Raw genomic sequence first — 14,449 nt, 5'->3', positions numbered from 1 at the left:
AAGGAATCTCCAAGGGACCAGTCAGTCAGTCCACTAAATTTCTGCGAGGAGGGGGGAAAGCCAGGATTGGCTACTGGAGATCAATACAGACCAGGTCATTGCTGCTGTTCAATGCAAGTCAGGATCGATATGTGTCAGCATCGCCAAAAACTACTCACATATTCTACCACTTAGTGTGCTTTGCAAGTTTCACAAATAATGTTCTTCAGATGACTAATCAATCTCCAATGTTATTTTCTTTGCAGAGGACAACTCAATGTGTACCCCAACAGCAAGAGATAGCTACGAGAGGTTGTCATTTGCTGGACAGGCTCTACCCCCTGGCTTCCCCTCACCATTCCTCTTCCCAGACGGCTTGTCGTCAATAGAGACTCTCCTCACCAACATACAGGTAATGTCTACTGACATGAGTTGTGCCCTCATAACAAGACAGAGTTGACTGATTTGACGCGTCTTGCTTCTGGTTTACTTACCCACTCTAGTAACTCCTCGTATACCTGCTAGGACTCAATAGGCCAGTCTCTAAGTATTCCTTAAATAGATGAACCATCAGTAGGCGGAGGGGCCTTCTCTTACCAAGCTCCTCCTCTTTGGATTCGTCTTCCTGTCCAAATTCGAGAGACTAGCTCAGTCGACTCAGACGCTGACTGTCGACAGTCTGCCCTAAATTCGTAACTTCTGCTCTCCAACATTTATACCCAGTCTATGTGGGCATGGTTACGTATATGTTATACAGTACATGTGTTGTATATGTGCTGCCTGACGTCTGTACGTTTTTGTATATTTTGCTAATGCATCTCATAACTGTTTTATTATATGTATGGTAGCTATACTCAGTTTTTACACGCTTTAGTGGTTTTTAGTACTTATTTGCTGTGTTTCTTATATGTACAGTCCTTTGAGGCATGCTTTGGATATTTGGCTATAATCAACTTTAACTTGACTTGACTTACCTTTAAACCCACTGGGTCGCAATGAAGTCTGGAAAAACATGCACAAAAAAATATTGTTTCGGCTCTTCTAAATGTAAAATTTTAATGTGATTTTTGATGATTCGGATAACACTGAAGTGTTATATAGAACAAGAAGACAATCGAACTCTGTGTCTCTGTTTTTAATACCCTCTGAGGGGCACCAAAGAGGACCATTATTAAATTCTTTCCATTGTGACTATTTTTAAATATATACTCTAGATCAAGACTGTATTCTCCAGGAAAACAACAGCTTTTGTTCAAACAGCTTACAACATATTTACATCCAGTATTGTTACATTCTCGTGGTGAGAGCATTGAGTTTGGGTTGCAGAATTAGGCTGACAGAGTATTTGACTTAGACAGCAGAGACCTCCCACCAGACAGGTTTTCTCCTCTTTAGCCATTGTGGAAAATCTTCCATTGATCTACTGTAGCATTCTTTTCCAAACATTACCCAAGTAGGGCATGAAAGTTTGTTCTTGACATTGGAGACAGTGCTTTGACTGTATCTCAAAGTAAGGTCCACTAACTACTGTACCTTTTTCCAAAGTGTTCAGCTGCTGCTGTCCGTGACAGTTGAACAAAGCTATCCGCTGCAAAAGACCTTCATCAAAGAGATATTTTTGAAATCTCCAAATAAAGCTAGCAAGATTAATTTTTGTCTAACTTAACCTAGTAGTAATGCTTCCCTCAACTAACCGCACCATCCACTGACATCTGTACCTAATCAGTAAAATACTCTATTAGAGGAAACTAAGGTGTTTTTCTTTATTTTTTAATGGTATTTTTGACAGATCTCTGTCAACTTAATTACTCAGTCCGGCGAATCTTAGATTTGGTTGTTAAAAGTAATTTGCATGATGCGGACTGTACAAAAGCTCATTATTAGTCAATAAATGTGTCTGTCATCCACATCGTCCTTCCAACAGAGTTAACATTAGCATTTGGACTACAGAGAGACCAATCTGTAAATCTGCATACCTTAACAATACCCATCTACTCAGAGTGCCATTTAGGCTTCAGCTCAAACACCCTCAGTCAGAAAGATGAATGTATTTGCCTTGTGTCTGAGTGTAATGATGTGTGCACACTGCTGCCCTTCTCATTGCACTTGTACCGTTGGCATCAGAGTCCTGCCTCTCCTTTGGCTCCGCGTGGTAATTAGAAAGCCACAAGTAAAACCCGTCGCGAGCTCCCAACACTCTACTAAGTCATCTTTGATAATGATCTTCGCCTTGAATATTTATATACAAATCAACAAAATGAAACCAAGCAGAAAATTAAGATAAAGCAACTTAGAATAAATTGGGGTCAGAAGAATCAACAATTAGTAAGATATAGCCCAGTGCATTTGATATAATTGCGTGTGGACGGGGAATAATTGTGAGGAAAATGACTGCGTTGCTGTCGTACAGCTTTCACGTGAGAACGCACTGTCTTTCAGTCCAGGGCTGTCAGGGGTGTATTTGGAATGGCAGTAATGTAATTGATACATGATGAGATACTTGTCATTCATATTATTCATTTCTTCTGATTGAGGTGCTTGAAATTGTGCCACAGAGACTAATTCTGTATATTTATACCAATCCAGTTACAATCTTCAGCTGTGTAGGTAAATGGGAAGACGTTAGAGAAGTATAGAAAGAAACTCTATAGAGTAAAGATGCTCACCCTGCCCATAAACCTTTTACCATCTACTTAATAGACCAGGAGGTGAGCTCCATCTTAACCTTTCGTTTCCTCCCCTAACTAGCTGCGGTTACATGGACAGTAATTCTTAAATCTGACTGTTTACATGGACGCATTTTAAATTGATCTAATAAAATGTGTTTACACACCTAAAGGCAATTAATCGCAATATCATTATTTGATAATATAACAGAAGAAGAAGAAGAATAAAACGTTTTTTTCGACTATATTGAGAAAACTCAGTTCTTTGTTTTACGCCACCTGTTAACACAATTTTCAAGATGGACCCACATCGTGTCCCAGGAACAATATTTGTGTTTCTGGTTGGATGGATTCCAGCTTCATTAATGTTTTCAAAGTCTTTCGACAATCCGTCAATCTTGAAAATCTCCAACAAAAAAAGTTGTGTCAGCCTCAGACCAGTTCCGTTTCTGTCCCTCGCGAAAGCAACATCACCTGATGTTACACACATGTGAGGCGAACATGCACAGAAAGAATATAATTATTCCAACCGGAGACATCTGCTTATCTATAAAACTTTTACATGGTTATTAGGGGCCAATATTTTCTTATTGAACAGATTATCAAAGGTTTACACCACCTCTCTCGATCTGATAATCGAGAAAATTAATTGATATCGGGGCAGATCGGATCAGTTTCATCCCATCGAGGTGGATGCGTGAGGCATTTTTATTCTCATCATCCTGTTATTACAATTACTGGTGGAATATTAGGGTCCTGTCTCTATTAAACCAGCTCTCTGGTTCGGTTCAGATGGCTCTGAAGTGTAATGTCTATCTACACTTGTATTTCACAGCTTTGACCAAAAGGGGTCAGACATGCCCAGCACTCTCACATCATCATTCATTATATAAAAAAGATGATTATTCCAAAAAACTCTAAGCACTAAATCCACGTTCACGTTTCTAGATCTTGTGGGAGCTGTGGAGCTGCTAAGAGATAAAGACATCTTCACAGATAAAAGGACCCGCAAAGGTGGTAATACGCCTGAAAGGAATCATGTCGCAGCAGTCAGCTTTTGGCCCTGTGTTCTGCTTCGCTACTGTGGGCAGCTGCACAAAGAACTGCTGTGACACACTTTCAGTGTGGTTTGCTGTCACTTCATCTTGAAGCTCTTAAATAGCCCACATCACTCTCTCTTTCCCCGCTCCTCGCTCTCCCCTTCTTCTGTACATCTCTGTGTGTATATACTCATATGTGTGTGTTTGTGTGTGTGCAGGGCCTGCTCAAAGTGGCGATTGACAACGCGCGGGCTCAGGAGAAGCAGGTGCAGCTGGAGAAGACAGAGCTGAAGATGGAGCTGTTCAGAGAGAGGGAGCTCAGGGAGACTCTGGAGAAGCAGCTCGCCATGGAGCAGAAGAACAGAGGTACTGCCTGACGACTGCCTGGCACTGAATCCTCCCCGTCAGCCCTGTGTGTGTGTGTGTGTTTGTGTGTGTGTGCGGGCATGCAGAAATATTCGTGTTTTCACAGAATTCACGGGCATACGTTGTCTGATAGCTCCTGAATGTTCGTACACACTTCTGCATGTATGTTTAATGTTTCTTATTGCATCCGTGACATAAGCTGCTTTCTTGCTTACATATGCAGTGATCTGCTCAGCATTGGTATTCCTGCTCTTAGTCAGTTAACGTAATTGGTAATACACATTAACTTAGAGAAATTCACTCTCGCGCTCATGTTAAATGCAGCAGCTTCATACGCTAACTGTGTCGTTTATGTTTAATGAGAGAAATTCATGAAAAATATCCCAATAAATTTTTCAATTTGCTTTAATTCCCTCCAGCAGTTTGTTAAGTCACAGCCAATATTTTCTTTTATTAAGGGAGATCTTCATATATTATAAAATATTAAGGTTTAATTGATTTCCCATTTTCTTCTATTACTGTGTGTTACATTTTAAAAATGGGGTTATTATCTCAATAATCATTTTTCAGTCTAAAATATGGTGATGCTAATTGTCGCTTTGGTCTTCCCCCATTCTAGCAATCATTCAGAAGCGTCTGAAGAAGGAGAAGAAGGCCAAGAGGAAACTCCAAGAGGCTCTGGAGTACGAATCCAAGAGGAGAGAGCAGGTCGAGCAGACTCTGAAGCAGCCCTCGCCCTCTGACAGCATGCGCTCGCTCAACGGTCAGATGCCCCACAGTGACACACGGTTACTGTACATTTCACATCTACCAGGTTCAGACATTTAGTGTGGTTTTCTAATGGGACAAATGTGGGGAAAATGTCAGTGTCTGATAGGGAGCTGCAACTATTAGTTGGTTAATCTATTAGCCAATCAAAAGAAAATGAGTTGCAAACTATTTTGTCAAGACACACTTACTGGTTCCAGCTTCTTCAATGTGAGGGATTTGCTGCTTTTCCTTGTTATTTCTGACAGTAAATGAAGAGTCTTTGAGTTTTGGACTGTTGGTTCGACAAAAGAAGCAGTGTGAAGACGTCACTTTGGGCTCTGGAAATTGGAAAGAGCACTTTTCACACTTTTCTTTAAACATTTTCAAGACTAAACGATTATTTGATTAATCATCAGATTAATTGATAATGAAAATAATCATTAGTTGCAGCCATAGTCAGATATGATTTTTCAGGAAATTAAAGTTACCTGAGCCAAATATCTTGAAGGCACAGATGACTCTTTCCTTAAAAACATGATTATTCTATGAGAATACTAATAATATAACTCACATCTTAACTAGAGTCTTACCATGATCTTCATATATATAGCATTAAAGAAATTCTCAAGATACTGTATATTCTCTAAAGTGCAACTTCTCAGCTGTTAAAATGTACGTTTGCATTCCATTCTTATTATGTCCAATAAAGTATTCCAACCTGTGCAGCTAATGAGACATTTTGATAGAAATGTAAATTAATGCCCATTACACTCCCTCAAAGCCTATGGTCACACCTTCACATGCCATGTTTTGTCCAAAAACAGTCCAAAACCCCAAAAATGTTCAGTGAACAATGATAGAAAACAGAGAAGCAGGAACAAGAGAGTGATTGTCATGTTCGTTTTAAAAAATGACCAAATGTTTGCTGAGTATCAAAATGTCCCATCCCGAGTTAGATCATGTGATCCATGTTTACAGGGCATCTCAATGATTGGTAGAGGTGTAAAGTTATGAACCACTGATAGCACTAAACTCAAACACAGTCCTTGTTCATTCCTTTTATCTGACCAGAGCTGCTGCTTGGCAGAGTTTAGGTGTTGCATACAAAACATGCTGCGCTCATAAAATATGATTAACTGTCAGAGTTTAAACCAGTCAGGAAATGTCATTTTAATATGTCAGTGAGTAATGCAGATTTATTTTTTTTCATACGTGAAATCTGTCAAATCAAATGTGCATGTGGAGTGATTGATCATGAGATCACTGGTGGAGTCTGCCACTTTCAGTACACAGTACAGAGTTATAAGACCAGCGACAAAATGACTGTTAATATTTAACATGAATACAATTTTAGCGTTGACACTGCGGTGCATTTTACCACCCACGCGTCTTTTTTAAGCAAACGTTTGAATGCAAGGTCACTTTTAACGGATAATTATTCCAAAGTGTTAAATCAAGAATTTAAGTATCTTTTTACCCACCCCTGATAAAAATCACACAGAGAAGCAAACAGAGCTGCAACTAAAGATTATATTCATTACCAGTTAATAAGGCTGGACAATATGGCCTTAAAATAATATTGCCATATTTTTAAGCTTTATCACGATAGACAATAAATATATCTCAATATTCTGAAATCTCCTAATGCGCTTCATAAATGCTAGAACATAGCAACAAAATCAAATACCAGGATATTTTTGGCCAAATACCTTGATAACGATATTGCAAAAATATTGTCGGGATGATTATTGGTACTTCCACGAAATATTAACACAGTGAGATTTATGATAGATAATCATCAGTAATGTCGATATAATGACTGAGTGGGTAAAGACTCGTAGAACAGTCTGGTAAGTTCAGAAAATGACATCGCTTTACTATCATACAGCCTTTAAATCAGGAAAAGATGCTTATGCCATATCACAATATAACAAAGTCTAAGACGATATATAGCCTCATATCACGATAATGATTTAATATCAGTTATTTGCCCAGCCCTATTGATTATCTGCAGATTATTTTCACAATAAAATGATTGATCATTTAGTTTATAAAATGTCAAAAAAACATTGCGAAAACTGCTCATTACAATTTCCAGAGCCCAAAGTGACGTCTTCAGATTGCTTAATTTGTCCAACCAACAGTCCACACCCAAAGACTCTTCATTTACTGCCATAAATGACAACGAAAAGCAGCAAATCTTTACCTTCTTTAACCTTTTAAGAAGCTGGAACCGGACAATGTTTGACACGTTTGGGAAAAAAATGACGGATGAATTGTTTTTTTGTTGTTTTTGTTTTTATCAACACATCGATTAATCGTTGCAGCTCTAAAGCACAGTTCATCCAACGCACACATTCGCTTCCATGCAGGGCAGATACGGCTTGAAGGCTTAGCCTCTTGTTTTGAATGAACGATGCTGTGAAGCTGGCATGGTGATAGGTGGATGTCAGAGATGTTTAACGGCGGTGATCCCTCTCTTCTCCCAGACTCTCTGACCCCTGAGATGGAGAGTGACCGCAGCAGTGGAAGAACAGATGCTGAAAGGACAATACAAGGTACAGGGGCTCAGATGAGACAATAAATCTCTCTCTCTTTCTCTGGCTCTCACTCTTGCTCTCTTTCTCCCTCTGCCCCCCTTCTACCCCCACCCTGCTTCCTCTCTCGCTCTCCCTCACACACACACACACACACCGCTTCAGTTTATGAACATTAGTGTTTCTGTGCCTGCTGTTCGGGCATACAGCTCACCATCTGGGCCACAGCACTAGGTCAAGATCATTGGTTTTCTGCAGAAATAATATTGTTCTTTTACTTGACTTTTAGTGGCTGCGATGCTTTTAGGAAACAGATCTTTGTTGGAACAAAACTCAGTACAATACAGTAGATACAAAAGTGAAACAACTAGGCCGGAGACGGAATGAAAGAAGCAGTTTGTTTACAGCTCAGGAAGCATTAATGAGTCATAAAACCACAAAAAGCAGTGGAATCCCCCCTTTGATAGTAATAAACGGGGCAAATCAATCCATTTTATGAATAAGCCTTGTACATTTTTAATGGTTTGTTTGTTTGTTAGCCTTGGGGGTGCAGTATGTGTTTGGGGAAGGGCGCTCCAGCGATAACCTCTGTAGACTGTCTGCTATCTGTGTTTACCCAGATACAAGACACCTTGCAGAGGTTGAATATCCTCATTATTACTCGAACGTCTTTCCTCTAATACGCCTCAGCTGCGTCTGCTCAGAACCGCCCTTATCAGTGGGAGAGGTCCCAATTTATCCGACGAGAGAGAGGAAAAGAAAAAACGCTCCGTGTAATTTGCTGTGAAAAAGTGGAAAATATTCATCTTTGTATGCGAGAATAAGTTGGCTCCCTTTTAACTCTTTAATGTTTGATTAGTCTACTTGAACTGATATTTTGTGAAAGGGCAAAAAAGAAAGAAAATGTACTGAGAGAAATGATGACTCCTCCTTAATTAAATGTCATTCAGTCACTGCGGGGATCTGAAACAGTTTGATGTCCAAAAAAAGGAAATCCATATGTCATCATTTAAATACAAAGATAACTTCCAGATACAGCGTAATTATAGCCCCCTATTTCATACCAAATTAGTATATTTAGCCGCTTTAATTTCTTTACACTTATGTGAAGAGCCAGCCCTTTTTGTAGTCTAATCGTATCAAATTAAATGTGTTAGAGCTTTGCACTTACAGTGACAGCAGCCATTGTCCCGCCTAAATGTATAGTCTAGTTTTAAATGAAACCGACTTTGTCTTTTATGCATGTTTTTTTTTCCCTGTTAGAATCAGTGTGATGCATGCAATTCTCTCAATCACTCTGATCATTGCCTCAAAGAGTGGTGTGAAGGAGGAAACTGAATAACAGGCTGCATTTTGTGTTTTTGTTCAATTAGAGAAGCATTTGTCTGCCACCCATGTCTCCTCTGCTCTACTCTGCGAGCCTCGCTGTATAATTAACCTCAAATGGCAAAAAATGATGTTGATAAATTACACAAGCAGAAGGGGGAAAAAACAAGCCTATCACTCGCATGAAAGCCGAGAGAAATGTGTGGGTACATTCTCAACTCCGAACTAAGGGAAGCCAATGGAGGAGGAGAAGAGAGAGAGGGGGAGAGAGGGGAGAGAAAAAAAAATAATGAGGGCATAATTTTAGAGAACTAATTATTTCTATTTGTCTTTTGTCACACTTCTCTAATTCTGCGATATTAACACAGTCTGTGTTTATTAATTGCTTTTACAGTGTTTTGAATCGGGTCCAAGAGGGAACGCGGCTCTTTTCACAGGCAGGCGAGCTACTGGGACTGTACCTCGCCAGTACTGCCTGGCAACGGTGCACACGCGAATATCTTCCCCCAGTATCTCCTCTGGTTCCCTGCCGCTTCCCACTCGATGTGTTCGGCAAGTTTACACGACCCTGTGCGCAGAGATAAAGTTCTTTGTTGCAAGATTAAACATCAAAACAGTTAAAGTGAAATTAAAATTAAATGAATGAATGTCACTGAAGCAAAAAAGACTGTAATTAATGGATCCCTTAATTGTCTTCATAAAATATTTGCATGGGCATAATTTGCATAATTTACATGTATTAATTAATCTTTCAAAGGAATTTTATGCTGAGAGAAGCCAAAAATTCCCTTTGTTTTATTTAGCATCTAATGAAATATTTATTCTCTTTAATGAACTTTTCATCTTGATTTGAATATAAAAATACTAAAGTTTTAACATATTTTAATGAGACGCTCGTTCATAGAACAATGTGTCAGGACGTCACAGATTTTTCTAGTCACATATGTAAAGCAGATGTTTCAACATTTGCTCTAATTTTTGAATGGCTGAGATTTCCTCATCAGACCTATCAGTCCTTCACGAGGATCCGATCTATTAGAAGTAAAAGGCTTCAACATCCAGCCCTCCTCTCGACGACGTTATGATATGTCATCATCCGTCATATAATCAAATTGACTTCGTTTTCATTAACACCCCTATAAACTGCTCCAACTGTGAAGCTGGACAGGCAGGCAGGTAGACAGACTGTGAAGTGAGCATGTGATGTTTCATCTGCTCGTGCGTGTGTGTATCAACTTCCCGCCTCACACTCCTAGCGCTCTCCGGCCCCGGCCCCCTCCCCGGCTGTCTGCGCTGCGTAGCGCTGCATTCATGCTGTAATGACTTTTACACAGAACTCGCTGGTTGTTGCTTGAATAGAGGCAGCCAGAGTGCAATGCCTTTGAGACCTACGGCAGTGCCGGGTAATTAGCCTGTGTGTTTGTACGCCACCCAGCCCTCCCCCTCCAACACACACATACTGTAAACACACACACACACACACAACAAGCCTTTGTTGTCTCCACTCTCCATGCATGGAAATACATAAAACACAGGCTAGAAGGGAGAGCAGTAATTGATAGAATATTGATAATTTAATGGGTGCAGATTTTGAAATTCAGCTAAATAAGGACAAAAGTTTTTAATTATAGAAAAATAACCTGATGCTTTAAGTCCCAGCAGAAGTAAATACACCTTCTAGACATTGTAAGGTTGTCTCTGTGCACAAGGAGTCAACTGTGTCTCTGATGTCCTGCGCCGCTTGTGTCATGTCCAACAACTTGCGCTGCTAAACGTCGTTGTGCGCGTTTCTCTTTAACACTGAATTATTTAGATGCCCTGCCATAGAGAGGTGTGCTTTCTTAAAGGCATTACTGTAGCATTCTCCCCGGCAGAGAGGAATCGTGAAGGTAATAAACGTCAAACATGCTCCTGAGCTGTGCCTAACAGATGCTTTTACCAGCTCAGCGTCGGAGCAGCACTGCTCGCTCAGGCGAACGCCTCAGACAAGAGCGTTTCGCTGGAAATGGACAAAGCTCGTTAGGTTGGAGGTGTCTGGAGATAAGGCGGCGGAGGAATGTCTGCCGTTTTCAATAAACACTATTTCCATGCAGGGAAATGTCACTTAGAGAGCGCACAACATCATGAGTGCAGTATTATGTTCAAACAAGCGTATCAGTAGAGATGTCTTAAACACATGTGGCATACAATTCTCATGCCTGGAGTGTGTTATCATAGCTGCTTTTACAGTGTTGCTAATAAAATATGCATGTAACTGTGTAATTATATTGATATGTACTGACTGGTGTACTGCATGATCTTAAATACAGACCTAAAAGTATTATGGTTAGTCTTTATTTTTGTTCGACCTGACACCATCAAGATTCTCCAATAAATGATAAATATGTGTTGCATGTAATAAAGTAAATGATTTTTAATCATATTTGTCATGGTTGCTAACCTAATCTCACTCTTAAATCGGTTGCTGAATCCATAGTAACACTGCTGAAATTGAAAGACTAGAGGGCAACATTTTGAAGTTAGCGTTTCATCAACAATCACATCCTGAATAGTGCATTTGCGTCAGCAGGATGTTAGCTGTTGGCTAATTCTCGGCTCCTGTGTGTCCTCTGTTGCAGATGGAAGACTGTTCCTGAAAACCACAGTGATGTACTGATAAGGCCGCGAGGAGCTGGAGGAAATAAAAAAGAAATTCTGAAAAAAAAAGAAGAAAAAAAAGAGAGAAAGAAAAAAGAAAAACCCATGAAGATTCTCAAGAGCCCTTATCCAGGCTGATTTAGTAGAGGAAAGAAGTCAAGCTGCTTGTAGGAGTTCAGTGGAAATGCTGTGGTCACCCCCAAATGCTGGAGGAGATTGTGTCTGAATGTAGAGTAAGAAGAGGCCGACATTAAATAGTTTGATAAAGCAGGTTTTGACGTAGCGAGTTGGCCAGCGTGAAGGATAAACACATATATTGAGCACAGTAAAAATGTACCCGTGGTACACTGTTGGTAATAACTCATAAATTCTCAGCACTGAAGATTTTTATACTGTATCTCAGCCAGCGAGAAAGCTTCGAAAAACGAAATCCGACTGAAGTTTTGTTTTGTATTTCAAATTGAATTTTGAGACGTTAAAAAAACGTGGAAGATGAACCCTGTGGAGAAAAAAAAAAAAAAGTGAATCGATCCATGTGTTCATCAAAAAGAGAAGACTGATGTTTGATTCTCATGTTTTCTAAATTAGATGACAATACAATCAAGTTTCCTTTTTACCATTGTTGTATATACAAGATCCGATGATAATGATAGGAAAACTCACTCTATCGAGCCCGAGTGGATTGATAAGGTATGTGTATATAACGTTAAGAGGTATTGTGTATGCAGTAGAGCTATTAGGCAAACAATACCACCATTTATATAAACCTACAGTTTTGTTTTTGTTCTATTTCTGAGCCATCATTCTTTCCTATAGCTGCCATTTTTTTGGTGAGAAAGCATGCAGGCATGTAAATGTTTGTCCTGGAATTATGATATTTAATAAATCCTATATTGTGCTGAACAAATACTAGGGTTGACTCACTCAAGCCCAGATGATTTTGAAAACATAATTATCAAACATTTCACTTTCAAAATGAAGACTTTTGCTGTCAATAGTACTGTAATCTTTGTAACAGAGGTAATATTTCTTGGAATTTACTGTACATTTTTTTGTCATGAGACACACTCGAAATCAGCACCTCTCTATGCTTTTTTAAAGAAAAAAAGATCCAGACTAATGACGATCAGCTCGAAAAACAACTTTTTTGAAAACTGAATGCCATTTAACTACATTGCTCAAATCCCTGTTGAACCTACGCAAACACACTTTTCTTTATTTTCGAGTGTTTCATGATATCCTGAAAAAAAAAGCTCATAATAAGTTATGATTTTCCTTGTTTCTTTCCCTAAAGACTTTTGAATTTCGGTGCTGAGAAACACCTGTGTATATTCTCTAGACATAAGCTGATGTCAGTCCTTTAACTGCAAAACAGTTTAGACCTTATGTGTTACAATCAGAAGGCGGAGGAGGAAGAGGAGAAGTGTCCCATGTTCACAATGTGTTTGTTCTTTATGTTCTCAATGGAGTGTCTAGGTCTGTTGTCACTGATAACTTATATAGCTTCTCGAATCATCTCTTCATTGTACTTCAAGTTCAAAATAAAGTTAACATGTTGATGATAAACCCTGTGGGTTGTCTGTTTCGCCTGAGGTCTCCAACACACACGTCCTGTGTCGCACGTCTGATTGATCTGACGCTGTATCAGCTGGATACAGGAAGAGGCTTCTAACACGTCAACATGTCACCAGTGAGATGGCTAAAGATGATCCGATACAAAGATAAGCAAGTGTATGAGCTTATTGTTTTGAATTGTTGTTTTCGCCATTTTTGAGAACTTCAAAAATCAGCCCTCTTCAACTCATTTTAATGTATTATGAATGTCCTACAAACACTTTATTAAAACATCACTAATAAATGGTACATTTATAGTTAAACAAACTTTGATTAATTGCTATTTGACGTTCATCAATCAATGAGATGCTTTATAAACCATTTCTTAATAATACTCTGTAAATGGTTATAAAACACTGTAGTTCATTTATAAACATTATTTGGCTGGCCGTTATAAAGTTTCAGCTGATGTATAAAAATCTTTACAACTAGTTAGTAAATGGTTTATAAAGCATTTAATTGTTTATTAACAGTCAAACAACCGTTAGCTAAGTTTAACAGTCAGAGAAATAACCATTGTTCTAAAATGTTTAATAACTTTTGAACAGCTAAGGAGTTTCTCAGCTTTTCGGTGAAATCACACGTGTCTTGTTTGGGCATTCAGGGGCTCCGTAGCGAACATGATTATGCCATCACATTCTGCAGCACTGACTCATCAGGTGAAACCCACATAGTGTCTTCCTCTGAGCCTACGGGCAATGGTTATAGCCAGTCTACTTCTGTTGTTCATGTTCAGTGGATAATATATTTCTCTTAAAAACGGCACTTTTGCTTCACTGTCTTCTGTTATGATTTAAACACCCAGAATATTGATTATATTGATTTTTTTTTCCCACTGAAAAGGACCCAAGATAATATAATAAATAGCTGTTACTTGCTTGGGAAAGGTCACATGTAGACAAAAAGAAATCATATACTGTAGAAGTCTCGAACATCCAAGTACATCTTTTTAAATAAATAAAAAATGAAAACTTGCTTTGAATGCCATTTTTTTTTAAAATTCTGGTAAATTCAACCATTCTCAGATAAAGCAAATGTAAATTGGGGACTTTAAATGATCCAGCCTGAAAGTTAAGGTTTTCGTGAATCAAATGATGTATGACGCTTGTATGAATAGAGCAAAACAAAATAAATACAGGAGAGTCAGCTGCCCCAAAAATTGTTCCAGATCTTTGAGGGTTAATTAACCTGACTGGCCATTTATTAATGATGGATATGTTAAGATGTTTTGAATAAAAAGAAACAGGTATAGTGCAGGTATACTGTGGTGTGGAAAAAATAAATGAGCATATTGTAAAGCAGAGAAAAAAATAATATCTGGTGTATGTTTTCCTCTCTTTTCACCGAGTGTGAAAATGAGTGTGTTTGCAAGTGTGTGTGTTTTATTTTTATTTTTTTAAATGCGTAGGCTCATCTTAGATCAGCTATGTAAATGAGGGTGTGACCAAGCTCGCTGTGGATAAATTATTTCATGTACACTTTCACGTGTATGACACTAATTCACAGTATATCACCATCAAATAAACAAGACCCC

General features: G+C 38.8%; 1 protein-coding gene across 1 annotated transcript in view; it reads left to right on the top strand.

Annotated features, from left to right (window-relative positions):
• Positions 1-12,867, top strand: part of dachd (dachshund d) — a 99,478-nt gene extending 86,611 nt beyond the window's left edge. Inside the window, exons 7-11 of the mRNA XM_073474386.1 lie at positions 246-391; positions 3,904-4,051; positions 4,671-4,814; positions 7,291-7,359; positions 11,283-12,867. Of these exons, the coding sequence (XP_073330487.1) occupies positions 246-391; positions 3,904-4,051; positions 4,671-4,814; positions 7,291-7,359; positions 11,283-11,320 (545 nt within the window). The 3' untranslated portion in view covers positions 11,321-12,867. The remainder of the gene's footprint in view (positions 1-245; positions 392-3,903; positions 4,052-4,670; positions 4,815-7,290; positions 7,360-11,282) is intronic.
• The last annotated feature ends 1,582 nt before the right edge of the window (positions 12,868-14,449 follow it).

Source organism: Pagrus major, chromosome 9, assembly GCF_040436345.1.
Source record: "Pagrus major chromosome 9, Pma_NU_1.0".
In the NCBI taxonomy this organism is placed as follows: Eukaryota; Metazoa; Chordata; class Actinopteri; order Spariformes; family Sparidae; genus Pagrus; species Pagrus major.
This window is presented reverse-complemented; position numbering and strand designations above follow the sequence as displayed.